This window comes from Lynx rufus, unplaced genomic scaffold, assembly GCF_022079265.1.
Source record: "Lynx rufus isolate CCGP_SWC_20201006 ecotype Redwood Valley unplaced genomic scaffold, mLynRuf1.p SCAF_4, whole genome shotgun sequence".
Classification (NCBI taxonomy): domain Eukaryota; kingdom Metazoa; phylum Chordata; class Mammalia; order Carnivora; family Felidae; genus Lynx; species Lynx rufus.
Window position 1 is genome coordinate 157,932,143 of NW_025814856.1, and position 25,566 is coordinate 157,957,708.

General features: G+C 51.5%; 1 protein-coding gene and 1 pseudogene across 2 annotated transcripts; both read right to left on the reverse strand.

The window, feature by feature from the left end:
* LOC124523493 (olfactory receptor 2F1-like) overlaps positions 1-25,566 on the reverse strand; it is a 335,826-nt pseudogene that overhangs the window by 212,142 nt on the left and 98,118 nt on the right.
* Positions 141-9,319, reverse strand: FAM131B (family with sequence similarity 131 member B). 2 transcript variants are annotated; one of them, XM_047096277.1, is made up of 8 exons: positions 9,205-9,317; positions 6,699-6,808; positions 6,311-6,346; positions 5,947-6,040; positions 5,465-5,662; positions 3,201-3,344; positions 2,574-3,002; positions 141-2,450 (listed from the first exon to the last, which is right to left on the reverse strand). In XM_047096277.1, exons 1-8 carry the CDS (start codon positions 9,230-9,232, stop codon positions 2,215-2,217), a joined length of 1,275 nt encoding a protein of 424 aa, XP_046952233.1. In that variant the 5' UTR covers positions 9,233-9,317; the 3' UTR covers positions 141-2,214. The 2 variants fall into 2 exon arrangements, with proteins under 2 accessions (XP_046952233.1, XP_046952234.1); XM_047096278.1 differs by having other exon boundaries at positions 2,363-3,002; positions 9,205-9,319.

A 25,566-nucleotide genomic window follows, 5' to 3' on the forward strand; every position in this document is an offset into this window, starting at 1 on the left:
TTCATTCACAAGAATATAAAAACAGCCCTGTTCCAGGACTGTCGTAAAACGTGCTGCACAGCCTTTAACCCCAAAGGAAAAAGCAACCCCCCCGCCCCCCCACAGCCTCTTCCTGCACATGCCCCTCCCCTCCCCCTAGAATAGGCTATAAGCAAACCCCATGCACCTGCCCCCAGCACCGGAGAGCAGTTCCTCCCTCCACCAGAGTCCTAAGAGGGTCCCAGGGCAGGTCCTTGGTTCTTCTCCCTCTTCAGAGTGGGAAATGCAGGCCCCCACCTGACCTCCGGTCTGCAAGCCCCCTCCTCGTGCAAAGTCTGCTAGACTCCCTCCCAGTTCCAGCCACTGTTTCAGGGACCATCTGGCTTCCTGGGAGAAGGAAGGGAGGAAGGGAGGACGGGGAGAACGCCGCTTCAGTCCACCTTTCCCGACTCCACAGGCCCTGAGCAAAAAGGAACTGTAATGAACGAACCCGCTGGACTGGATGGCCGCCGCGGTCCGGGCATGGGGGCAGAACATAGGCACGAAGGGGGTGAGGCTAAGAGGGAAAGGTGGTGCGCTGAGACAGCAGGTGGCACAGGCGAGGACACAGGGACTCGCCAGCATGCAAAACCCCGAGGACCCGCGGCAGGAGTCTGGCGTGAGGGCCACGCGAGGCCACTTCCAGAGCTCCCAGCTACTGGTCCTGCCGCCACCTGAAGCAGGTCACATTTTCAAACACGCGAGGGGTCTTCTGTTGAGACAGTTGTAGAAAAGGTGACTTTGCTTACGTGTGCTCACCGTGCCCACTCCTGGGTCCTCCAAAGACCGACCCCAGGAAAACCATTCTCCCTTCCCCTGGAGGACACAGGCCCTTGTTCTCGGCTGCATTTTAGGAGCACAGATGAAAGGGTGAACTCTGTGGGGGTGGGGTCATGGATGGACAGAAACACCCCGACTCTCAGCCTCCTCATTCCAAAGAAATAGAAGTCTGGGGCATGGGGGGGGGGTGCAGTTCTGCCCAGGGTCTGGGACAGTGCTCCCTTTCTGGCAGAGGAGAAAGTGGTAGGACCCCTGACAAACTTTGGGTGGGACACAAGGCCTTGGACCCGCAGTCTTCGTCGGGCACGAGGAGAGGCAACAAGGAAGCTCTTAGCTTCTCTCTCCTACCCACAGTGTCCCTGTGTCACTGCAGCAGGGAGGGCAGCGTGCCGTCCAGCTCCACAGCTGCGGCGGCCTTCGCTCTACCCCCAGCCCCTGCTGTCAGGATCTCTCACAGAAGCGCCACACAGAGGTCCCCACCACAGTGGGAACTGGGTGGGGGAGGGCACGCAGTTCCAGGGGCATATGCCTCACTGTCACCTGTCCTGGAAGGAAGAATACTCTGATTCTCCTCTCTTCCTCCACAGGAGGCCTGGGGAGGGAGGGAGAACACCTGTGAGGCCCTCTTTGGAGTCCTGGGAGCAGCTGAAGAAGGGGCAAAGGAGCCATGTGCCCACACTGCTCCTTCACAAACAGCCCACCCTGGCTGGGGCCTGACAGCACCGGCCTCCTCCCTCCACCCCACTCAACCCTGAGTCCCCAAGAAGTTATAAAAATGTAGAAAAGGCAAAGAGAAAAGTGTAAACAGCTCCAGAGAATTAGAGGGTGGATGGAGGGAGACACAGCCCTCATGCTTCCCCGTTTGGCCAGGACACCTGCATTCTGCGTCACCCCCTCAGGGCCAGGGTTCCCAGAGCAGGAGCCAGAAGAAGGCAGAAAAGGAAGCAAGAGCTGCAGCAGCCAGCCCCGGCCCCAGATCCTTGGATCCTCCTTCCAGCCATGGGATAGTCAAGGTCCCAGAACAGGCGGCCATGTTTGTTCTTGGTCTCATCGGTGACTTTCTGGGCTGTGGGCAGGCCTTGATGTAAAGAATCGTGTTCGAGTCCCTGTGCATCCCAGCTGCCACACGCACCTCCCCCGTGACTCCCGATCTCAGAAGCCAATTTCTCGCCGAGGGCAGATTCTCCACCCTCTAAGGACCTGTGCCTTTCGGTGGCTTCCCCTGTGCCTGTCGAGCCAAACCAATAGCCCCTGAGGTCTGTTCCTCACGGTGGGGATGAGCTGGGGCCACAGCCAGAGAAAACACAGAGTCGGGAAAAGCAAGAGTGACATGGAGAAAGGAGGCATTCCCACAGCCACAGTCAGGGCTCCTGGAAGACGAATCAGAAAGTGAAGAAGTGAGATCCCCATCGACGGCTACAAGCCGCTCTGTGCTCCCGACCTCGGGAGACGCCCTGGAGCTTCATCATCACAGACCCGGAAGCCCGCAGCCAAGCAAAGTTCACGGCCATCTGGTTGCCTGGGCCTCAGTTCCCGGACCTGTGGTTCTACAGCATATGCCTGGATTAAATCCCACCCTGGCTCTCCATTTTCCTGGCGAGGACAGGCAACTCCTGGGTTCCTCGTGGTCTTCTGCCCGGGTCTCAGCTGTACTGCTGGGGGAAGGGAGGGTGTTGTTGCGGCCAGGCCCCTCAGCTGGGAGTGGAAGGCTGGGCGTGGAGTGGGTGGAAGCTAGTTGTTAGCCTCGCCCTCCTCCTCATCAAAGGACTGCACACCTGAGGACGTGACATCAGACACCTTCCGGCTGAGGGCGGTGGCCATCTCAGGGTCTTCTCGTGGGGAAAGTGACTCCAGGTCCCGGCATCCTGCATCCTCTTCCTCCTCGGGGGCCAACGGCCTCTTCTCCTCCTCAGCAGGGCCCCTAGCCAGGTCCACCCCACCGCCCCCCGGAGCCCAGTCAGCGTCCGCCCCCAGCAAAGGTGGAGGCTCCTGAGCAGAGTACCCGGAAGCAGGTTGGGAAGGCCCCATTTCATGTAAGCTAGGCTGTGAGTCATCGAATGCAGGGCCAAGATAGGATCCTGTGGCCGGGGAGGCGATGAGCGACTGGTCACTGGCTTCCCAGGCATCTGACGACCCCAGACAGTACATGCCCTGGGACACATAGGAGTGAGGCCATCCATCCATGGGGGCTTGAGCAAGGGCATCTGTGAAGAGAATCACGGAGGTCGGCAGGGTTACAGAACGTCAAAGGCAGTAACAACAGCACAGAGGATGAGAGGGAGACCGCGGGGAGGAGAGTAGGAAAGCTGAGATGAACAGAAAGTCTCAGAAGAACAGAGAGGAACAGAGGCAGCCTAGATAGCAGAGGAGGCCTCCTTGGCCTGAGAGGAACCATCCCTCACCTTGACTCTCCATCAGCTCCTGGTAGTTGTCACTGTAGTTGCAGCCCAATGGCTCCTGGGCGGAGTTGACGCTCATGTCCTCACCATCCATGGAAGACCAGGCCATGAGTGTGGCCTCGGAGATGGCAAACTGCTCCATGACACCTAGAAGAACAGTGGTTGGCACGAGATAGCTCTGGGAACCCTTAGACACATGCAGGGGGTAGAGGGACAGCGAGGCAGCGCCGTTCAACAGAAATATAATGCAAGCCACTTTGGTAATTTAAAATGTTCTAGTAGCCATAGTAAAGACACTTTAAAAGAAACAGATGAAATTAATTGTTATAATATATCTTAACCCAATATATATTAGATTTTCTTTCAACACTTAATCCACATAAAAATGATTAATGAGATCGTTTACATTATTTTATTTAGACGAGTCTCTGAAATCCAGTGGGTATTTTATACTGACGGTGCATCTCCATTCAGACTGGCCACATTTCAAGTTCCCAGTAGCCACCATGTGGCCAGTGGCTACTGTACTGGACAACACAGACTTTGCATATGCCCCAAAATAGGGCAAAACTGCATGAGATTTCCCAGAAGGTCAGATTAAGAATTCCTAGAGTTGGGGCACCCGGATAGCTCAGTTCGTTAAGCAACTGACTCTTGATTTTGGCTCAGGTCATGACTTCACAGTTGTGAGATCAAGCCCCACGTCAGGTTCTGCACTGAGCATGGAACCTGCTTAGGATATTCTGTTTCTCGCCCTCTCTGCTCCACCCCCATTCCTCCTCCTCCCCCCACCAAATAAATAAACTTAAAAAAAAAAATTCCTAGAGTTAAGGGGTCTTCTGGTAAGATATCCAAAGGGATTGAAATGAGGAATTCCCAGAAGTTTATCTTTAGAAGGTTTTAAGAATGTTAGCTAGTAGTCAAAGACAGAGGAATCTAAATGAGAGGGTTCAGGTTCAACAGAGAATCCCTGAAGGAGTACCATGGGCTTGTAGGTCCATAGTAGTATTAAGTGGAAAGGTCAAGAGGGGTACCTGGGTGGCTCAGACGGTTGCATGCCCGACTCTTGATTTAGTCTCAAGTCGTTTGTGGGATCGAGCCCCACCTTGGGGGCTGCACGGACAGCATGGATTCCTCTTGGGATTCTCTCTCTCCCCCTCCCCCACTCACACATGTATGTGCACTCTCTCTCAAAAATAAAAATAAAATAAACATTTAAAAAAAAAGTGGAAAGTTCAAGAAATTGGAAGGAGAAGGGAGGGAGAATAGACTAGGGAGGATGGGTAGACTTGGGAGTCCCCATCCCAGTCAAAGTCCTAAGTTGAAGTTTACATAGTCAGCTGCCCTAAACTACTCCCTACCCACTACATGTTTGGCTCCCCTCCTCATGGAGAGTTCTTCCACCATCCACACCACCAACACCGAGAGCCCTCTCTTCTCTTCTGGATCTCATTCTCCCTACGTATCTATGGAGACGTGTTAGAGGGGCTTGGTCACTGTTGTAGGTATGCTATATGCTTGTCTTGTAGCAATACCACTTTCCCGGAAAGAAACCTCTTCTGTATACGACCCTCTCCTCACCCAGGCCCCTTGACCTAGCGGCTGTCACAAGTAATGAGCCAAGTAAGGGAATCCACTACTGCAAGGTGCTGAGGAGCAAAGGCTAGAAGGGATCCCCACAGCCTTCTGTTCTTTTTCCTCAAGAATCATGGGTAGAGGGGGGCCTAAATGGCTCAGTCAGTTGAGCGTCGGACTCTTGACTTCGGCTCAGGTCATGATCCCAGGGCTATGGGATGGAGTCCTGCGTCAGACTCCACAGTGAGCATGGGGCTGCTTGGGATTCTCTCTCTCTCCCTCTGCCCCTCTACCCGGCTCTCATCTGCTCTCCACCCCCCTCCTTCTCTCTCAAAAAGAAACAAAAAGAAACAAAAACAAAGAACATGGGTAGAAGGAGAGCCTTTCAGAGTCAGAGGCCCCTGCCTTTCCTTCAGGTACTGACAGTCCTCCCATGTAGAAGAGAAGGCATCCGGAACAGGTGGACCCACAATCCCATGTAATTCTTAACTTCTGAGATGATAATGAAAATAAGTTTGAAGACCCTTATCCGAATCAATTAAGTCCAAGTGCCTGAAATCAGAGCTGATTGGGAAATTAAGTCTTATGGTCACGATACGGATAGAGCAAGTCCTGCCAGAGGGGATCAGGTTGGAAGGTCAGTCTCTGGCCATCCTGAACACGTGTCTCTTGAGGGTCCCAAGAACAAGTACCTGCTAGGAAACGTGCCTCCTTCTCGCCATCGCTGAGGTCGGAGTAGGCATCGGTATCCCTGCGCACCGCCTCGTGGCTGTGTTGCGGCTGAATGGCTGGTGTCTTCCCCCAGCCCTGCCACTCAATCATGTGGGCCACCCGGCCTTGCCCCATGGCGGTGGGCTTCGTCACATGGTCCTTCATGCTGCGAGAAATCCCTGAGGGGCCAGACATTCCCCACATCCTCCAGAATATCACAGGATGCCCATACAAGACCCACCCGGTAGCCCCACCCGAGTCCCATGGGACTCTGCCCGATGAGGGAAGGGATCCCTTAGGCCTCCATATGAGGGGCAGCCTGGACAGGAGGGCATGAAGGAAAGGGCAAATAGGTCAGGGGTGGGGGGAGGGTCTTCTTTAGATTCGAAGGAGCAAGGAGATCGAGACCAGGAGTCTGTAGGGATTCTCCTCTCTGGACACATCCCCAGGTCGGGAGTCTCACCTGAGAATGATGATTTGGCCAGGGCCCCAATGCCGTAGGCATTAGAATTTCGCTTAAGCTTCGGCAGAATGGAAGTGGTGTCCTCCATGGAGAGCTGGGATAGAGAATGTGGGAGGAGGGGCAGAGGAGAGTTCACGGTTTCCAGGAGGAAGGAAGGGCCTGAGCCAGGGCAGGTGATAAGGGAACCATTCATTACACCCAGGAGTCCCAAGGAAGCTCATCCCCTAACTGCCCTTGAAAAGCATGGCAGGTCGGTAGGGAACCGCTGTGTTCCCTAGAACAGCTGTGTTCTGTAGCCAGTCTAAGGGAGAATATAAGGGAGAGGAGCTAGAGAAAACCCGGGGGGGGGGGGTGGTGAACTCACATTGATGCCATCCCAGGAGAAATCAGTTCGGGTTTGCTGTGAGGAGAGAGAAAAGGGAGCGGGGATCACAGGCACTTCCAGAAATGCAAGCAGCCCCCCCCACCCCCACCCCCAGGGACTTCCAGAAGTGTGTGAAGTAGAGAGGTTTTTTTTTCCCACCCTCCCCCCCCCCCAGCTTAACATAGGGAATTAGGATCTCAGAGTAGAACATTTGGCCTGTGTTTTGAGGAAAGGAAATGTTCTGTAAAAGTGTCAGTCTGAAGGAGTGTCTGGGATGTTCTCTTGGAATTTAGGAAGATAATTCAAGGATCGGGCAACTGGGCGGCTTTGGTCTCTGGGGTCTTCTAAAAGTCCTTTGGTTAGGGGGCAGCAGGGCACGGGGCCTCACCTCGGTGGACGGCCGGTGGAGGCTGCTCCCGTGCAGCGAGCTGGTGCTGTCCATGTTGATTTGGTCGACATCCTTCAGGCCCTTCCAATCCACCGCAATCACCTCATTCCCTGCAGCGGCCACAGGGTTACTTGCTTGACCTTCAGCCTCCCTAGGTCCCAGCCCACAGGCCCCTCTTGGGTCTCACAATGCTGAGGCCACACAGGGGCAGCCCCTCCAGACCCCTCCCTTCCCTCCAGCCACTGCTCCTTCTGATAGCGCGGGCCCTTTTACATCCCTCCTCTCCCCCAAATTTTTGGTAGGGACAAACTGTAAGGTTGAGCCAAAATATTCCCTCCCAGGAAAGTGTTATATGGCCTTATTTGTTGTTGTCGAAACGGAGGGGGTCCGTGGTTGGATTTTAGCAGGAAAACAGTTCTTTATTCTGTCCTGAGGAATCCTGGAGTGTTTCTAGATGGGAGAGCATGAGAGCTATGATGTTCCTACAATTAAGGGCAGAACTTCTTTAGGGGTGAGCTTCCCTCCAAGTGGGCTTTACGGCTTGTATCTTGGAGTTGGCAAATTTGTCTGACAGGGAGGGGATGTGGTGGGGATAGAGGCAGGAACTGCGAGTGTTCACCCGGAAACGGTGACGGGAGAGGAGGCCAAGAGTGAGGTGTGATCGTTTTCCCTCGCGGTTGAGAGGCAAGTGATGGATGGGAGAGGAGCAAAGGGGGTCAGAGGAGGAGACAAGGGAACTTTTTAAAACTGGAACTGAAAGGATAGGCATTCAACTTAAAGAGAAGGCAAAGACAATGGGAGGGGTGGACAGGGTCTGAGGGCTGACTGGGTAACTGATGGTAATTGTTCAGGTGAGAGCATGTGGCCAAGGCAGACGCTGGCAAGAGGGCAGGGTGGTGCCTCTCCGGGGAGGCAGGCGGGGGAGGAACCGCCTGAGCAGTTGGAAAGGGGCTCAAGGATCAGATGGCTGTGGAATCGGACCTTATAGGTCCTTCCTGCACGCGGAGTTTTGTGATTCTGAATTTGGGGTTAGGGGCCCAGTCTTGGGAAGGAGGGAAGGGAACAGAGTCTGGAGCAGGAGGAGGCATTCAGCATGCATCCCCACCGCTAGTGCAGAGGGATTGTGGTTAATGGGTGGGAAGGAGGCAGGACCCCTCCTAGGTGAACCCCCTCTCCCTCAGGGCTACAGGGGAGTGAGGAGATGGGTCAGACCAGGGGCTGTGGCCGGCAGGGAAGAGGAAATGAGCCTCTGGGCGTAGAGAGCAGGAATGGGGAGGACAGAGAGGAGAGCAGGGATGAAGAGGGCAGAGCAAGAGAGAGGGGAGGGGGAGGTGGCCTTTGTAGAGGAGGGAGAGCTGAGTCAGAGCCCTGGGGGGCAGGGAGGGGGAGAGAGAGAACCCTGGGAAGAGGTGAAAGCAGAGGAGGGGGGTATCCATGGAAATAAACCGGGTCTCAGAGAAATGAGGCTTCCGGAGAGTGAGTTTGTTTGTAATAATAATACGAATTATTCTCTCAGCCTGAGGTCACTGGGTCGTGTAGGCGGGAGAAGTGGGGGAAAATTGGGGGTTTGGGGAGAGGGCTGGACTCATTCGTTGAGCCGTGAGCGTGGAGTGGGTGCGTGGACCGGGGGACAGGGGGGTAGAAGCGAGGCAAAGGCTGAGGGGAGAGAAGACTTAGGAAGCGCCCGTGCCCGCCCCCAGTGCAAGGTAAATAAAGAGACGGCCCCGCCCCGCCAGCCCCCGCCGACAGGTGCAGGTCCCGGCTCCTCGGGCCGGCCCCACCCTCCCGGGAGCCGGCTCCCGACCCCGGTCCGTCCCCCTAAACCCCCGCCTCCTCCCCGCGCCCCCCAGCCCTTCCCTCCAGCCGGGCCCGGCGCGGCCCCATTTTCTCCGGGCGTGGACCCCGTTCCCCTCCCTGAGGCACCGGGCGCATCCCGCCCCCGCCCCGGAGGGAAAATGCACGTGAACAATGCGAATCGGGGGAGGCAGGAACGACAGAAAAAGGCAACAGAGAAGCAAAGAGGTGGGAGCAAAACACCCAAGCCAGACGGAGGCGGTGGGGAGGGGGGGGGCGTGAGAAGGACTCCTGCCGGGGCGGAGGCCGGGGGTCCTCGGGAGGGGCTGCCCCAGAAATGGAGGGGGAGAGGCGCCGGGGAGGGCAGAGTCGAGGCGGAGGGCCTGGAGGTGGCGGGCGAGGGGACGCGGGAGTAGGGAGAGCGGCCGCGGAGGGAGAGGAGGCCGGTGGAGAGATGATGGAGAGGGACCGCGCCTGGGGGAGGGCGGCGCAGGGAGGCCGGAGGGCGACGAGGGAGCGGGGGAGCGGAGAGGGCGGCCGGCCGCGGAGGCGCGAGGGGCGAGCGGGCGCGGAGGAGAGCCGAGCGCAGGGAAAGTGCGGGAGCCAGGCCGGGCGGGGCGGGGGGGGCGCCGGGAGCGGTGGGGGAGGGGGGCCGGGGACCGGCGCGGGCCGAGCCCGCCTCCGCCCGCCCCCGCCCCGCCGCGGTACCCACCCACGGTCCGGGAGCCGATGCAGCCCATGGCTCCGGCGCCTCCGTGGCCGGGCGCTCACCGCCGCGGGGCGGGCGCCGGGGGCAGCACCGGGAGCCGCGCCGCCGCCCCAGCCGCTCTGCAGCGCCGCGGCTGTCTCCGCTCGGCTCCGCTCCCCCCTCCCCTCTCCATCCCTCCCCGCGGCAGCCTCCGTCGCCGCCGCCGCCGCCGCCGCCTGGCTCCCCCGCCCCGGCTCGGCTGGCGGCGGCGGGGAGGGGGCGGCCCGGGGATTGGCTGCGCGTGGCGCCTCCCCGCCCCTGCCCCCGACCCCGCCGCCGCGCGCCCTGCGCACCTCGCGGCGCTCCCCTCCGCCGGCCCTGCCCCCGGCGCGCGCGCGGGGGCTCCTCGCCGACTCCCGGCCGGGCTCGCGCCCCTGGGGGTGCCGGAGACCCGGGGGACGCCCGCCTCGGGTTTCCGGGAGCCGGGGAGAGAACTCCGCTCCTGGAGGATGGATTTCGAGGGCCGCGGTTGGGGATGCCCGGGGAGAAAGGCGGGGCGGTGCAATAAAGCCCGGGTGGAGGGCCGCGGCCGCCAAATTCCGCAAACACTTGTTTTCTTCCCGGGGCGGCAGCTGGCACGCGAGCGCGAGCGCGATAGGATACGGCCACGGTTGCTCTGCGCTTCCTGTGCGCTGTTTAGTGCACCCAAACAGATCGCGAAGTGTTTGCGGGTGTCCTGGGCGCTCGCTGGAAACTCGCGGATGGCTGTGGGGGTGGGTGCAGATCATCTCCGGGCCCGACGGGGGCTGGGGGAGTGGAACGCGGCGATTCGGTCCCAGCTAGAGGGAAGTGAAAATCGGGACTCGAGACCGACTAGAAGGCGTAGTTTTAAATCCCGTTTAACTTTCTGAGCCTTGGTCTTCGCTGACAAACGAGAGCATGGATGTCAGGAAGGAAGCAGTCAAGAGAGGAGAGGATTGCCCCCTGGCTAGCCAGAAGGGGTCAGGTAGGTACCCAGGGCCTCGTGGGTAAGAGATGGAGAGAGATGGGGCGCCTGGGTTGTGGCCCAGGTCATCTCACGGTTCGTGAGTTCGAGCCCCGCGTCAGGCTCTTTGCTGACAGCTCAGAGCCTGGAGCCTGCTTAGGATTCTGTGTCTCCCTCTCTCTGTGCCCTCCCATGCTCACGCCCTGTCTCTCTCTCTCAAAACTAAGTAAACGTTAAAAAATTAAAAAAAAAAAAAAAAACACTGAGAGAAAGCGTGATGTACGTGGCAGGGGTCAAGTGGGCACCACAGTTAAAGCAGGCAAGAAGTGAAGTCTAGGAAAGTCACACAAGAAAGGGCAAGGAGACTCTTTTTGTTTGTGGGTCTAAGCAGCACCCACAAACCTGAAGTGTGAGACAGCAGACAAGGTCAGCACCAATGACAGAGCAAATGCTAATCCAGGGGCTGTTTGCTCCTCACCAGCTTTCATGTCCCTCCTGAGGTTGGGCAGGAGCAGGGCACCTGGCCGGGGGGTCCGCTGTGTGGGTGTCCCCAGGGCAAGGGACCAACTCTAATAGATGCATCTTTTTAACCTTTACAGTCTGAATGGAGACTAAACTCTGGGGTGATAATCACTACATTCTGTGGAATCCCAGATGAGAGATGGGAGAGAAGAGGCTAATAATCTAATTGCAGATCTGGGAGATGGGATTATGGAGACAGAACTGATCTTTGGTGTCTGTGCATGAAGAAATAAACCAAATCTGCATCTACAAAACCACGAGAGAGAAGAGAGAGCGGTCAGTAAGTCTGCTGAGATTTCAATCATCCGGTGTGACTGTGGCAAGACCTGATACCTTATTTTGACAGAAGAATTCCCAAGTATTTTCCCCCATATCTACTCTTGTTGGTTTTACAAAAGAAGCATCACATGGCTTCTGCCCTCCTGGAATATACTGTCTAGCTGCGAAGGAAAGAAAATGGAAAGAATGCGGGGGGTGAGGGGAGAAGGAGGAGAGGAAGAAGGAGGAAGAGAAGGAGGAAGAGAAACAGCCTTCTTTACTACAGCAGGTGCCAGTCAACCCCTATTTTCCGGTGGAGAAGCAGTGCTGATGGGAATGTCCAGGTCAGGAAGTAACAGACAAAGTGGCCAGCTCTGCTCATGCCTTCCCCCTCGAACCTGCTCTGCCTCTGGGGTGCTCTCTGATTCCAGTATTCTCACTATTAGTCTGGTCCAAACATGGATACAGACCACTCCCCTCGTTCGACGAGGCTGGGTTTATCCAAACGATCTGCATCAAGTCAACACAAGGGACCCTAGGCCTTGAAGACTCAGTCCTGGTCCACATTCTGCCTAAAGGGCATTTCTAGCACCAGAGAAAAGCAGAACATCATAGGCACGACACTGGCCTGCTTTCTTCCGGCTTCTGCTACAGGATCCTCTGCTCACTATTTAGAGGCATTCTCCCGGTCTCTTTGCCATCTTCTGAGCCAAGGTCAAAGATTCCAGTTCTGATACGAACAGGAACAACCTTTCTGGAGGACGATTTGACGGCACTGATCAAAAAATCTTTAAAATATGCATTGCTGTTGTTGCGACATTACTAAATTGTGACACAGCTATTCCATTTATAGAAATATTCCAAGGAAATAAAAATAGACCGTGGACAAAGATTTAATCTACAGCACCCATCAGGGCGCTATTTACATAATAATGAAAGAACTCACATGCTCAAACCTGGGGGTTAATTAAATAAATTACGGTATATGCTTAGAATACTATGTAGCCATTGATCATATTTTATAATTGTATTTGTTGACCTATTGTGACAAAATATATTGTGACATTATATAGAGAAGCAGGTTGTAATATAAGAATTAGAGTATTTCAAGTTTTGTTTACAAATCGCATACACACATTCTCCTGCCTTTTGTCAGACTTTCCATCCCAAGTAATTTATGGGATTCCCTGTGGAAAGCCTGTGTCTTACAGGAGTCCAAGCCCACTCATCAGTTAACTTTGGCCCTCAGTGATATCACAATATTAACCAGTCCATTACCAAAGTCTAAAACTAAAGGAGTTTGGCCAAATGTCCCAGAATGGCATTGGTACAACATGGTGAAGTGATGTTTCCACCCTCTCCGTTGTTGCTACTTCATGCTCCTAATCTCCTATGGATAGCTCTTGGACAAAAGGAACAAAACCACATTCAGAAACAGTACAACCTAAAACAGGGACTCCTGGGGCACCTGGGTGGCTCAGCTGATTAAGCACCCAACTTCTGCTCAGGTCATGATCTCATGGGTTTGTTGGTTCGAGCCCCACTTTGGGCTCTGCACTAACAGGGCAGAGCCTGCTTGGGATTCTGTCTCCCTCTCTTGCTGCCCCTCCCTTGCTCTCTCTCTTTCTCTCAGAGATAAAACACACACACCCACCCACACACACACACACACACACCTTTAAAACAAAACAAGATAAGACAGGAGCTCTTGTCCCAGAATCCATGGGCATAATCCAGAGTCCATAACCTTGGTTGGGAAGACCTAAGTCTTAAAAAAAAAAAATGTTTTTTAATGTTTATTTATTTTTGAGAGACAGACTGTGAGCGGGGGATGGGAAGAGAGAGAGGGAGATACAGAATCCAAAGCAGGCTCCATGTTCTGAGCTGACAGCACAGAGCCCGATGTGGAGCTCGAACGCATAAACCGTGGGATCGTGACCTGAGTGAAGTTGGATGCTTAACCAACTGAGCCACCCAGGCACCCCAAGACCTAAATCTTTATGTTCACTGACTAGTACCTAAAATTCCCCATGTCCTTCAGTTATGCATATAGGCAGCAAAGCACAGTGGTGTTACAGCTGTTGTACTGTGTCTTCACCGCCCATAAAAATCGCAGATGTTTCCATTATACAACAGCTGCTGCAGATTTCTTACACCAGCCTTCATGTTCATCACTACTTTGAAACTATGGTGGTATTTACCTGTGTGCACGTTTTCCCATTTAATGCTTTTATAAAGAACCAGATATATTACCATATCACAATTTTATAATAACTTTTTTTTTTACATTAGTGGTTCCCTTTGTGTTTTATTTGATGCATTTAGTATTTTTCTGACAGGGAAGCCGTGTATTTCCCAGATTGCCAAGGGATCCAGGGCAGAAAAATGTTTAAGAATCCCCGGCCTCCGGGGCACCTGGCTGGCTCATTCGGTAGAGCATGTGACTCTTGATCTCTGGATTATAAATTCGAGCCCCATGTTGGGTATAGAGATTACTTAAAAATAATTTTAAAAATCTTAAATAAAAAAAGAACCCTTGACCTCTAAATATATTTTTGGTAGTGGTGGTGGAGTGGAGAACTCTCTAATTCTGCAGGAGCTTAATAATCTTGTTAATAGTACCAACTTAAATGACCAAGCAAAGCAGATGACATCCCATTTTGAAGCCTGGGTCCCCCAAAACAAAGATATGTCCCTTTTATCCGCAGGACGAGAAGAGCCACATCCTAAGCTTCATGCCTGTCCCGAACAAATGGAGAGGCAACTCTGAAAACACAACGGCTTTGGGCGCCTGGGTGGCTCCGTTGGTTAAGTGTCCGACTGTAGCTCAGGTCATGATCTCCTGGTTCGTGGGTTTGAGCCCCACTGTGCTGACAGCTCAGAGCCTGGAGCCTGTTTCGGATCCTGTGTCTCCCTCTCTCTCTCTGCCCCTCCCCTGTTCACGCTCTGTCTCTCTCTAAAATAAATAAACTTCAAAAAAAATTTTTTTTAATTTAAAATCACAACAGCTTAATAAAGAATTTATTTTGTTGTAATGGGAGACACTAGATCACCGTTAAGGGCAGATGAAAAGATCCAACTGAGAGGGGGAGGTTCAAAGTACAGGAGAGGAAGACTCATCAATGCTGAACGTGATTTCCTAAGGCAGCCACGAGGGATGCCCACAAGGCTGAGGGAGGGGGACTGGGCTCAGATGGAGGAGCCCAGCGATTCTAGCAGATGGAACCACGGAGCAGATGCCAGTAGGTTGCACGTTTGGTGTCGGCAAGATGAGGGATTCCAGTCTGATGGTGTCTGTTTTCTCTGAGAAGTGGGAAGTGAGATCATCTACTAAGAGGGGGAGATACAATAAAATAACAATAAGTAATAGGCAACTATCACTTAGCAGTTGACAAAGCGTTTTCAGCGTCTTCTTACAACAGTCCAGGAAGGAAATCATTATATTTGTGTTGCAGTTGAGAAATCTGGGCGTAGATGGGGCGCCTGCGTGGCTCGGTTGGTTAAGCGTCCGACTTCGGCTCAGGTCATGATCTCACCGCTTGTGAGTTCGAGCCCCGTGTCAGGCTCTGTGCTTCAGAACCTCTCTCTCTGCCCCTTCCCTGTTCACTCTCTCTCTCTGTTAGAAGTAAATAAACGTTAAAGAGAGAGAGAGAGAGAGAGAAATCTGGGCTTAGAGGCCTATTAGCTTTCTTTTCCCCAAAATTACCCAGCTGGAAAGAGAAGAAGCTAGAACATAAACTCAGCCCCTCAAATAGAAAATTCATCCTGGATGCGGTGGGAGAGAGCTTTATTTATGTGTTCGCTCCTCTGTTTTTTAAAATAACTAGAGTTACTTGGTTCAGGGTTTTATCTGATACACATTCCTTCAGTCTTGTCTTTCTTTTTTGAAGGTGGGGCCGTAAGCTGAAGAGAGGGCCAAATCTGTCTACATTCCTACGTTTTGAAATGAAAAGGCAAGGATCTTTCTTCAGGGACACTTGCAGCCACTACCATGGGTCTTTGATGCTGTCCTGAGGCACTGATGACTGGTGAGTCTCAGTTCCTATGTATCAATGCCGGTGTTTCGTATCAAAGTCTCTATCTCAGGGTGACAGCAGGTGACTCAGGCCGCCCCCACGTGTAGTCAGCTTCGTGGCAGCCCTTAGTGGCTCACAGGAGGCTGTGTTCGCTGAAGGCGCCAGAAGTAGGCCTGCAGATCCTGGAGAACTTGGGGAACGTGCTGTGGTAGGTCATTTGGTGACGGTGTACTTGGGAACAGCACGGGCATCTGGGTGGAAATCAGAACAGGCTGAGGCAGGGCAGTGATGGAGGTGGGTATTCTTTTTAATGGGAGTAATTGACTTAATCCTCAGGGAACAAAGACAAAGAATGGAACTTGGGGGTTAGGTTCCTGACACACAGGTGCAGACCCAGAGCTAAGTCACGGACGGGCAGGGGTGTTGGCAGTGTGCAGACTGTATTTCCATGGAGTAGGAGGCGGCCGCCTCCTCCGCGCGTTTGCCCTCAGAAGAGAGGCGGCTCCTGTCAGGGCCGCAACTTATACAGGCTGACGCGTTCCACAGCAGAACTTCTCTGGCTTCCTTGTTGGTGGTGGAGGCCAAAAGGCCCCATTTGACCAATCTCTGATCTCCTGGACATTGAGGAAGATAAACCCTTTTAGACCAGCATGGTTCATTGCTGGTTTGACTCTCAGATGACGTTTGAAACTTCGAAGAACTTTACGACTCTACGTAAGGTGAGCTCACTCCAACGTAGTGAGACAAGGAAGCCTGGTAGCTGGGGAGTGTTAGCGCCCTCCCCACCCCCCACCCCCCACCCATGGTGCAGCCTCCCAGTATGGGGCAAAGTCTCCTGCATGGGCAGGTCAGCATCACTGAATCCACATTTTAAGGATCCTGTAGACCCATTCGGCAGAAGAGAGTACCCAAACCACATTAAGATATCAAGGCCATGCACCTGCCCTGTCTTCTCTCTGAGAAGCAGCTCTGTGGGAAAGGCTGAAAGAGAATCCCTTCAGAGTTGGGGGTTCCCACCAAACATTCCGATGAGAAAGGCCAGGCCAGAGGTTCTAGGCCAGTGGGATCCTACCTCCCTCATAGAAGGGAAGGTTTGGTCCAGAGGGCCCAGAACGATGTCAGGGCTCTACTACAGCTTCCAAGTCAGGCCCCAAGTATATTTAAGGGCCTCGGGGGTATCATTCTCGTCATGTCCAGGTCACAGCCAGCAGCGGACCAGGCAGGATGCCAGAACCAAGGAAGCAGGCCTGGAGTTTGGGCAAGCATGTGTCAGGGGCCGGGTAAGCAATAAAAAAATGGAGTTTATCAATCGTAAGAGAGCCAGACCAGATGGGACCTTCAGACATCAAGCAAGTGCTCAGCACTCACACATCCCAGAGCCACTGACAGAAAGGGAAGAATCAGGTAGGTAACTCCAGACAGTCACTTCCTCCAGCCTACATGCCAGTGTGGTGCCCCTCCCCCCGGGAGAATCAGTGAGAATTGGGAACTGGAAGGTTCTGCTCCGAGCATCACATCGTCGATAGCTGTCTGGCCAGTATGCACTAACTCAGGGGAGAGGAGCAGCCCTGTCACATCATGCCTGTGGAGCCCTCTCACCTGCCCCCTGCTGGCACCCCCTTAATGCCCAGATCCCCCAGGCAAGATGCTTTCCTGTGCTTACTCCCCTGGTCTTGCCTCTGAATTACGCGCCTTGTGGCTGACGCTCCATTACTACCTGCCAGCTGACAGTTGACGGCCCCCCTTTCGGATTCCTGAATATACCCCCATTCTGGGTTCCCAACCCCTTGCCTTCCCTCGCTCTTGGGATGTCCTGCAATCTCAGCATGAATTCCCCTTGCAGATGCTTTCTTGGTTTTGCTGCAATGTCTAACCGCCTGGAATCTTGTCTTCTTTCCTGCAACTGGTCCTGGATCTTAAGTGGTGTGTGTTTAATACATAACGGGTCAGTGTAGCTCCAGGACTCCACCCTTCCCAGTCTGCTGTCTTCTTCTATAAGCAAGCCAGCCAGGTCCAGAGAAGACAGCAGAGGTGTCTTCCTGACAGTGGGAGAGCAGTGGATATACAGGGCATTAAATACAGGGCTGTGAGGGGCACCTGGGTGGCTCAGTCGGTTGAGCAGCCAACTTCGGCTCAGGTCATGATCTCACACTCCGTGAGTTCGAGCCCCGCGTCGGGTTCTGTGCTGACAGCTCAGAGCCTGGAGCCTGTTTCAGATTCTGTGCCTCCTTCTCTCTCTGCCCCTCCCCTGTTCATGCTCTGTCTGTCTCTGTCTCAAAAATAAATAAACATTAAAAAAAATTTAAATAAATAAATACATACATACATACATACATACACACATACATACAGGGCTGTGAATGTTGGAACTGGACAAGACCTTAGACATCAAGTCTGTTGCTATAGTTTCACAGACAAGGAGGATTCATTGCTCAGATATTCACAGTCCTATGGCTAAAAAGTGACAACTGAAACCAAAACTCACGTTCTCCATCTCTCTTCTAGCATTCTTTGCCCTATCCCATGATGCTACCCTAAACCTACATTGGATTATTTTTCTGATTTTATTGTGTAAAATGTGTGTAACACTGAACACTGCTGAAATATGCTCAGATCCCATACTCCTTTGGCTCACGTAGACTGATCAGCTCCTTCTGGCTAAAGTGAACATTGTTCTGAAAGTGTAGATTTCATGCTAAGTGTTCTTAACACAATAATAATAATTAAAAAAAAGAACATTGTTCTAACTTAGGAGTTCCAGAGCTTTCCTCTGGGTGTGTAATGGGTGTGTAATCTTTGTGTCTATGTGCAGGTCATCGTTTGGTTAGGGTTTTTTTGCGGTGATAAGCTGATGGGGACAAGGCTTCACTCTCCTGGGTGGTGGGGAAGGTGAGGGCTGTTTACTGACCGAATCAATCATGATTGTCCTGCCAATGGGCAGTGAACCCACCTGGACGGGAAAGTCCAAAAGAGATGGGAGGTTTTGAATTCTGGGTGGTGCAGACATGTTTTTCTCAAGCAATATGTACTCATTTTAGAAAAAAGTTATTATTGTAAGTAGGCTCCACACCCAACGTGGGGTTTGAACTCAGAGCCCTGAGATTAAGGGTTGCACGCTCTACAAACTGAGCCAGCCAGGAGCACCTAGAAAAAAATTTTTTAAATACACACAAGCAGAAAGAAGAAACCAAAGCCATCACCTGTTATTTACACTATGCACGTTTTGCAACATTTCCTTTCAAACTGACTTGTGCATACATACATATATATATGTACATATATATGTATATATATATATGTATATATGCACCAGTGTGTGTGTGTGTGTGTATACACACACATGTATAAGTATATATATATACATATACATATACATATACATATACATACATGCGCCGTGGTAGCAGGTGGTAATGGAGGTTGGACTTTATTACTGACAGTGGACAATCGAGTTGAGGGAGGAGACGGGAGCAAGTTCTGCATTCTAAAGTGGGAGCTGGAATTTGCCACTTGGTCTTTCACTCCCCATATCTCCAGTTTCCTTCACAGCCAGAGGGCTCGGAAGAGCTGCTAATACTCACCCTCATTTCCCTGCTTCCACCCACTCCTCACCCCACTCCAGGGTGGCGTCTTCACGGAAACAGCTCACGCGGTGGGCTCCTATATCCTCCGGCAGATCGTGTGCATTTCTAATACTAACCTGACATATCGGGAGCATTCCACAGTTGACCACTCCCTTGTCCCTGAACATTCTTTCCTGGTTTTCCTCCTGCCCTTCTGGCTGCTCCTTCTCTGCCTTCTTTCTTTGCCAATTCATTTTATTCATTCATTCATTCATTCATTCCATATTACAAGTATTTATTGAGCATCTATATGTCAGTACTATTCTAGGTGCTAGGGGCCAAAACTCATACCTTCATGGGGCTCGCTGTCTAGTGAGAAGTAGTGAGGAGGAGTTAGCAATAGAGAAGTGAAATGAGTAATATACATTTTTTTTTGGTGTTGAAGCCCAGGACCTACCTATATAATACACTTAAGGTCATTAAGTGCTTTAAAGAAAAATGGAAGAAAGGAGGATAATGAATAAAGGGCATTGGTGTATGTAGTTTTTTTTTTTAAGTCTGTTTATTTATTTTGAGCGACAGAGAGAGAGAGAGGTGAGGGGCAGAGAGAGAGAATCCCAAGCAAGCTCCCAAGGACAGAGAGGAGCCTGACATGGGGCTTGAACTCATGAACTGTGAGATCATGACCTGAGCCGAAACCAAGGGTCGGACGCTTAACTGAGCCCACCAGGTACCCTGGTGATGCGATTTTAAATCGGGTGATCAGGGATGGCCTCACTGAGAAGGTGGTATTTGAGGAAGATATGGAGAAAATAGAGTGATCCATGCAGATGTCTGGGGAAGAGCCTTCCAAGCAGGGGGACAGCAGGTGCAAGGCTCTGAGGTGGGAATGTGACTTGCATTTTGGAGGGATAGCAAGGAGGCCAGTGTGGTTGGAGCAGAATGAGTCATAGGACATGAGCTCAGAGAGTACGTGGGACTCATTTGGGCAGAGCCTTGTACTCTGGCTTTCATTCCGAATGAAAGGAGAAAGAGTTTTGATTAGAGTAACATGATGTGAAATCAGATGAAGGGATAACAGTGGCAGTTGTATTTAGAGTAGAGTGTAGGGAGGCAAGATATTGCAGTAAATCGGGGAGATGATGGGGGCTGTGAACAAGAGGGTAGTGGTAGAGATGGCAAGAAGTGGGCAGATTCTGGAAATGTTTTTTTTTTTTACTTTTTTTTAATGTTTTTATTTATTTTTGAGACAGAGCACAAGTTGGGGAGGGTCAGAGAGAGGGAGACACAGAATCTGAAGCAGGCTTCAGGCTCCGAGCTGTCAGCACAGAGTCCAACGTGGGGCTTGAACTCACGGAGTGTGAGATCATGACCTGAGCTGAAGTCAGATGCTCAACCGACTGAGCCACCCAGGCGCCCCTCTGGAAATATTTTGAAGCCAGAGTGCGCAGGATTCGATGGATTTTGAGTGCCAAAGAAAGAGAGATGTCAGAGATATCTCCAAAATTTTTGGCCTGAACCAAAGAATGGAGTTTTTATCAGCTGAATGAGGAAGATTATGGGTAGAACACATTTGGGGGGGGAAAGAGTAGGAATTAAGCTTTGGACATATTTAGTTTGAAATGTCCACTAGATGATCAAGTGGGAATTAAGAGTAAGAGGCTGGATGTGTGTGTTGTTGGGCCATAGAAAAGATCCGAGATACAGGTACAAATTTGAGGATCATTAGCATAGGGATGGCATTTAAAGTCTTCAGACTGGGTATGGTCAGCCAGAAGAGTGGTAGGTGGAGGATAAGAGATGCAAGGACTCCTTCCCAGCACTTAGAGGCTGAGCAGATAAGGTGGAGCCAGAGGAGAATGAGAAGTATGGACCAGTGGGGTTGGGGGAAAAGAGACTGTGGTGTGCAGAGAAGCAGCAGATGTTTCATGCAGAAGAGAGTAAACAGCTGAATCAAATATAGCTGATGTGTCAAAAGTAATTGACTTTGGCAATAGGGAGGTCATTGCTGATCTTGACAAATGTACTGTCAGTTAAGTGGTGGGGGTCAAAGATGGTTGGAGCAAGTTAAGAGAAAATGGGAGAAGAGGAATTAGGGCCATCAAGTATAGAGAAGACATTTTGCTGCAAAAATGAGCAGAGAAATGGAGTGGTAGCTGGAGGGGGAAATGGGGTTAATTTTTAAGTTGGGGCCTAGCTGTATACTGATGATAATCATCTAGTAGAGAGGAAAAAACTGAAATTCAAGGGAGTGCATTAATTGTGAGAGCAACAATCCTAGGGCAGGTGAGAATGAATAGAATCTAGGGCAAGAGTGGTGATGGCAGCTGAAAAATGACTGTTGGGGGGGTGTGCCTGGGGGCCTCAGTGGGTTAAGTGTCAGATTCCATTCAGGTCATGATCCAGTGAGTTCAAGCCCATGTTGGGCTCTCAGCTGTCAGCATGGAGCTCACTTCAGATCCTCTGTCTCCCTCTCTTTCTGCACCTCCCCTGCACTCTCTCTCTCTTTCTCTCTCTCAAAAATAAATAAACGTTTATTTTTTTTTAATTTTTTAATGTTTAGGGGCCCCTGGGTGGCTTGGTCGGTTGGGTGTCCGACTTCGGCTCAGGTCATGATCTCACGGTCCGTGAGTTCGAGCCCCGCTTCGGGCTCTGTGCTGACAGCTCAGAGCCTGGAGCCTGTTTCAGATTCTGTGTCTCCCTGTCTCTCTGCTCCTCCCCAGTTCATGCTCTGTCTCTCTCTGTCTCAAAAATAAATAAAAGTTAAAAAAAAATTAAAAAAAATTTTTTTTAATGTTTATTTATCTTGAGAGAAAGAGAGAGAGAGAGACAGTGTGAGCAGGGGAGGGGCAGAGAGAGAGGGAGACATGGATTCGGAAGCAGACCCAAGCTCTGAGCTGTCAGCACAGGACCTGATGCGGGGCTCGAACTGGTGAACTGTGAGATCATGACCTGAGCCAAAGTTGGATGCTCAACTGACTGAGCCACCCAGGCGCCCCTAAATAAACATTTAAAAATGACTATGGGTGGGGTGCCTGGGTGGCTCAGTCGGTTGAGCAGTTGAGCATCTGACTCTTGATTTCAGGGAAGATCGTGATCCCAGGGACACTGGATTGGGCTCCACACCGAGTACCGAGTCTGCTTAATTCTCTCTTTCTCTCTCTCTCTCTCTCTGCCCCTCCCCTTCCCAGCTCTCATGCACATGCATATGCACTCTCTAAAATAAATTTTCTTTAATGTTAAAAAATAAAATAAAAATGACTGTGGGGAGTCCACTTTAGTAAGGGGGAGGAAAGCAGAGTGCAGCAAAGCAGACTCAGGTGGGAGGGTGGATGTCAGGGGAGCCTGGGCAAGATCTTTTCAATTTCTTCAGTTTTCTCAGTACAACAGGAAGCAAGGATGCAAGGTCATCAGCTATGGGTGTGGATGGGGAAGAAGTTGAAGAGAGGGAAGATCTAGAAGTCTTTCAAAAGAGTGGGAAGTGAACGGGCAAGAGAAATTGCTATGCTTACCGGGAAGTAGAATTACTGAGTGGCACCTAAAGGCTTGTCATGAACTTCAAAATGAGACTGGTCAGAAGGGCTGTGTGCTTCCCTCCAGCCCCGCTGAGCTGCCCGGCTGCAGGGGTGCGTTTGGTAGAGCTGGGTGGAAGCCAGGTTTGGGTTTTGCCCAGTGAGTACCACAAAGTGAGAGGGAGGGACAAGGGAGTTGAGGGCAGGTGCAAGGGACTAGCTCTCATGATTGCCCAAGGCTTGCTTGCTTGCTTTTATTTATTTATTTATTTATTTATTTATTTATTTATTTATTTATTTTAATGTTTATTTTTGAGAGACAGAGAGAGGGAGCATGAGCAGGAGGGGCAGAGAGAGAGAGAGAGAGAGAGAGAGAGCCCGAAGAATCCGAAGCAGGCCCCAGGCTCTGAGCTGTGAGCACAGAGCCCGATGTGGGGCTCAAACTCACAAGCCATGAGATCATGACCTGAGCTGAAGTCAGATGCTTAACTGACTGAAGCACCCAGGTGCCCCCCAAGGCTTTTAAACTGGGTAGGGAGGCAAGGGATACAGGAGTACTGATGCATAGAGGCACTTGTACCCCATTGTTTATAGCAGCACTCTCAACAGTAGCTAAATTATGGAAAGAGCCTAAATGTCCATCAACTGACGAATGGATAAAGAAATTGTGGTTTATATACACAATGGAGTACTACCTGGCGATGAGAAAGAATGAAATATGGCCTTTTGTAGCAACGTGGATGGAAGTGGAGAGTGTGATGCTAAGTGAAATAAGTCATACAGAGAAGGACAGATTCCATATGTTTTCACTCCTATGTGGATCCTGAGAAACTTAACAGAAGACCATGGGGGAGGGGAAGGAAAAAAAATGGTTAGAGAGGGAGGGAGCCAAAACATAGGAGACTCCTAAAAACTGAGAACAAACTGAGGGTTTATGGGGGGTGGGAGGGAGGGGTGGGAGGGTGATGGGTATTGAGGGTACCTGTTGGGATGAGCACTGGGTGTTGCATGGAAACCAACTTGACAATAAATTTCATATTAAAAAAAAATCAACTGGGTAGGGAGGGCACGATGCAGGGGGAGGTAAAGAGAAAAGCTGACATAAACTGTAGTTCCCGGTGGGTCCAAGGATTGTTAAGGTAAAAGAAGGGAGTAAACTGGAAAGATAGAAGGAGCTGGTGGGAGAGAGGGTTGCTTTAAGCAGTTATTGCAAAGGGCTGCCACATGGTCTTCTAGAGCTGGGTTGTCCCTTGCATAGTCAGGAGTCATTAGTGACCTGTGGTCACTGAGCACTGAAATGGGCCTCATCCGAGTCCAGATGTGCTGTAAGGGTAAAATGCATGTCAAATCCCCAAGACTTAGTAACAAAACAATAAAAAAGAGTGTAAAATATTTTATTAATAATTTTTAAAATATTGATTACATGTTGAAATGATAATCTTTGGATATGCTACATTGAATCTGTTATTGAAATTACTGTCACCTGTTCCTTTTCTTTCTCTCTCCTTCCTTCCTTCCTTCCTTCCTTCCTTCCTTCCTTCCTTCCTTCCTTCCTTCCTTCTTTTTTAATACTGCTTCCCAGGCTCTACCCTGAGAGATTCTGCTTGAATGTGTCTGGGGTGAGACCTGAGCATCATACTTTTTGGTTTTTTAACATTTATTTATTTTTGAGAGACAGAGACAGAGTGCAACCAGGGGAGGGGCAGAATCCGAAGCAGGCTCCAGGCTCTGAGATGTCAGCACAGAGCCTGACGAGGGGCTCAAACTCACAAACCGTGAGATCATCACCTGAGCCGAAATCAGATGCTCAACCTACCGGGCCACCCAGGCGCCCCAGTTTCTTTTTAAATTTTTAAAAAATATTTACTTATTTTTGAGAGAGAGTGAACGAGCAAGAGCACAAGCAGGGGAGAGGGAGACAGAGGATCCAAAGCAGGCTCTGTGCTGACAGAGCCCAATGGGGGGTTTGAACTCAGAAACCTTGAGATCATGACCGGAGCTGACGTCGGATGCTTAACTGACTGAGCCACACAGGTGCTCTTTTCTTTTCTTTCTTTTCTTTTCTTTTAATGTTTTTATTTATCTCTGAGACAGAGACAGAGCATGAGCAGGGAAGGGGCAGAGAGAGAGGGAGACACAGAATCTGAAGCAGGCTCCAGGCTCTGAGCTGTCAGCACAGAGCCCGACACAGGGCTTGAACTCACAGACCGCGAGATCATGACCTGAGCCGAAGTCAGACGCTCAACCGACTGAGCCACCCAGGCGCCCCTAGTTTCTTTTTAAATTAAATATATGGCTCACATCACATTTCTGTTGGTCAGTATTGGTTTAGGGTATTACCATGGGAATAGAGGTTAAGGCAGAGCAAAGAGAGAAGTTCATGTTTGTGATGTTGAAATGACCAAGACTTACTGGCAAAGTTGTTTTGGAGAAAGTGCCAGTGAGCTAGGACAGAACAGTGTTTGAGAAATGAGGATGAATGGCCCAGGGCAATAGCCGGCTGTGCCTCTCAGAGGGCAGTAGGTGGTGTAGTTTGATGACAGGATATTCAAAGCTGGGACTTTAGGGAGGAGGGAAGGAGAATAGTGTGGAAGTAGTAACGGGGATCAAAAGGGATATCCGTGCCACATCCAGGGCTCCTGGTAAGAAGTCCAGGGGGACACATTTTGCTGCCACCTGACAGGGCTGCAAAGGGAGGTGTGTCCTCAGAGGGGATCCAGGTTAGAGCAGGTGGGGAGAGTTGCGGGAAGAACAGGCACATTTGCTGGCAGGGTCTGTGAGTTCTGGTTTCGGGAGGTGGGCAGAGGAGCAAAATGTGGGGGGAGCTGGGCATCTGGGGCTTCCTGCCGTGACTGACATATGGGGTGAAGGGGCTTAAGCAACCAGAGCAAATGGAGGCCAGGTGCTGAGTGTAGGAAGCGCAGGGGAGGAGGGGGTCTTTCTTCGCTCCTATTGGAGGGCGGAGGGGCCGGGGGTGGGGCTTCCTTCCTGGGAAAGCGCGCCTCCCTGTCCCCCTGCCCCACAAGTGCTGTAATGCATCAAAACCCAGCCTAGGCCCTCTCAACTACTCGCTAGGTGATTTTTTTCAGCCAGTAACAGCTTCAGATTACTAGTTGGAGGCAGACGACTTGTAAATGTGGGTACTCAGAGTTCTCTGCCCTCTGCTCCCGGTCGGGATGGCCCACTGCCCACCGTACCCCCTCTCATTCTTGGCAAGTCCAAAGCAAAGCACACAGCCTCACTCCCAGACCTGCACCTCACAGCCCTGAGCACCACACTCTGGGTAGGTACCAGCCAGAAGCTGGGCTGGGTCCATGACTCTTTCTCCTCAACACTGGCCCTGCCCCCGCCCCCCTCCCCCCCATCAAATGCAAACCATCCCTAGGTTCTGCGGATGATTTCATGCCTGAACAGCCCTCAGTCTGTCCACTTTCATCCGTCTCCACAAGCCTCTTCCTCGTGCATGAGTCTGTCCACATCTGTGCTCTTGTGTTATTCTCCACATTGCCCCTACAGTGAGATTTTCAACA

Bases quoted from the DNA above. Each gene is read 5' to 3' on its own strand.
- FAM131B (XM_047096277.1), bottom strand. From the start codon at position 9,232: ATGGGCTGCATCGGCTCCCGGACCGTGG. The intron at 6,347-6,698 runs GTGAGGCCCCGT...CTCTCCTCACAG, and splicing joins TCCACCGGCCGTCCACCGAG to CAAACCCGAACTGATTTCTC. The intron at 5,663-5,946 runs GTGAGACTCCCG...CTGGCCCCTCAG, and splicing joins GGCCAAATCATCATTCTCAG to GGATTTCTCGCAGCATGAAG.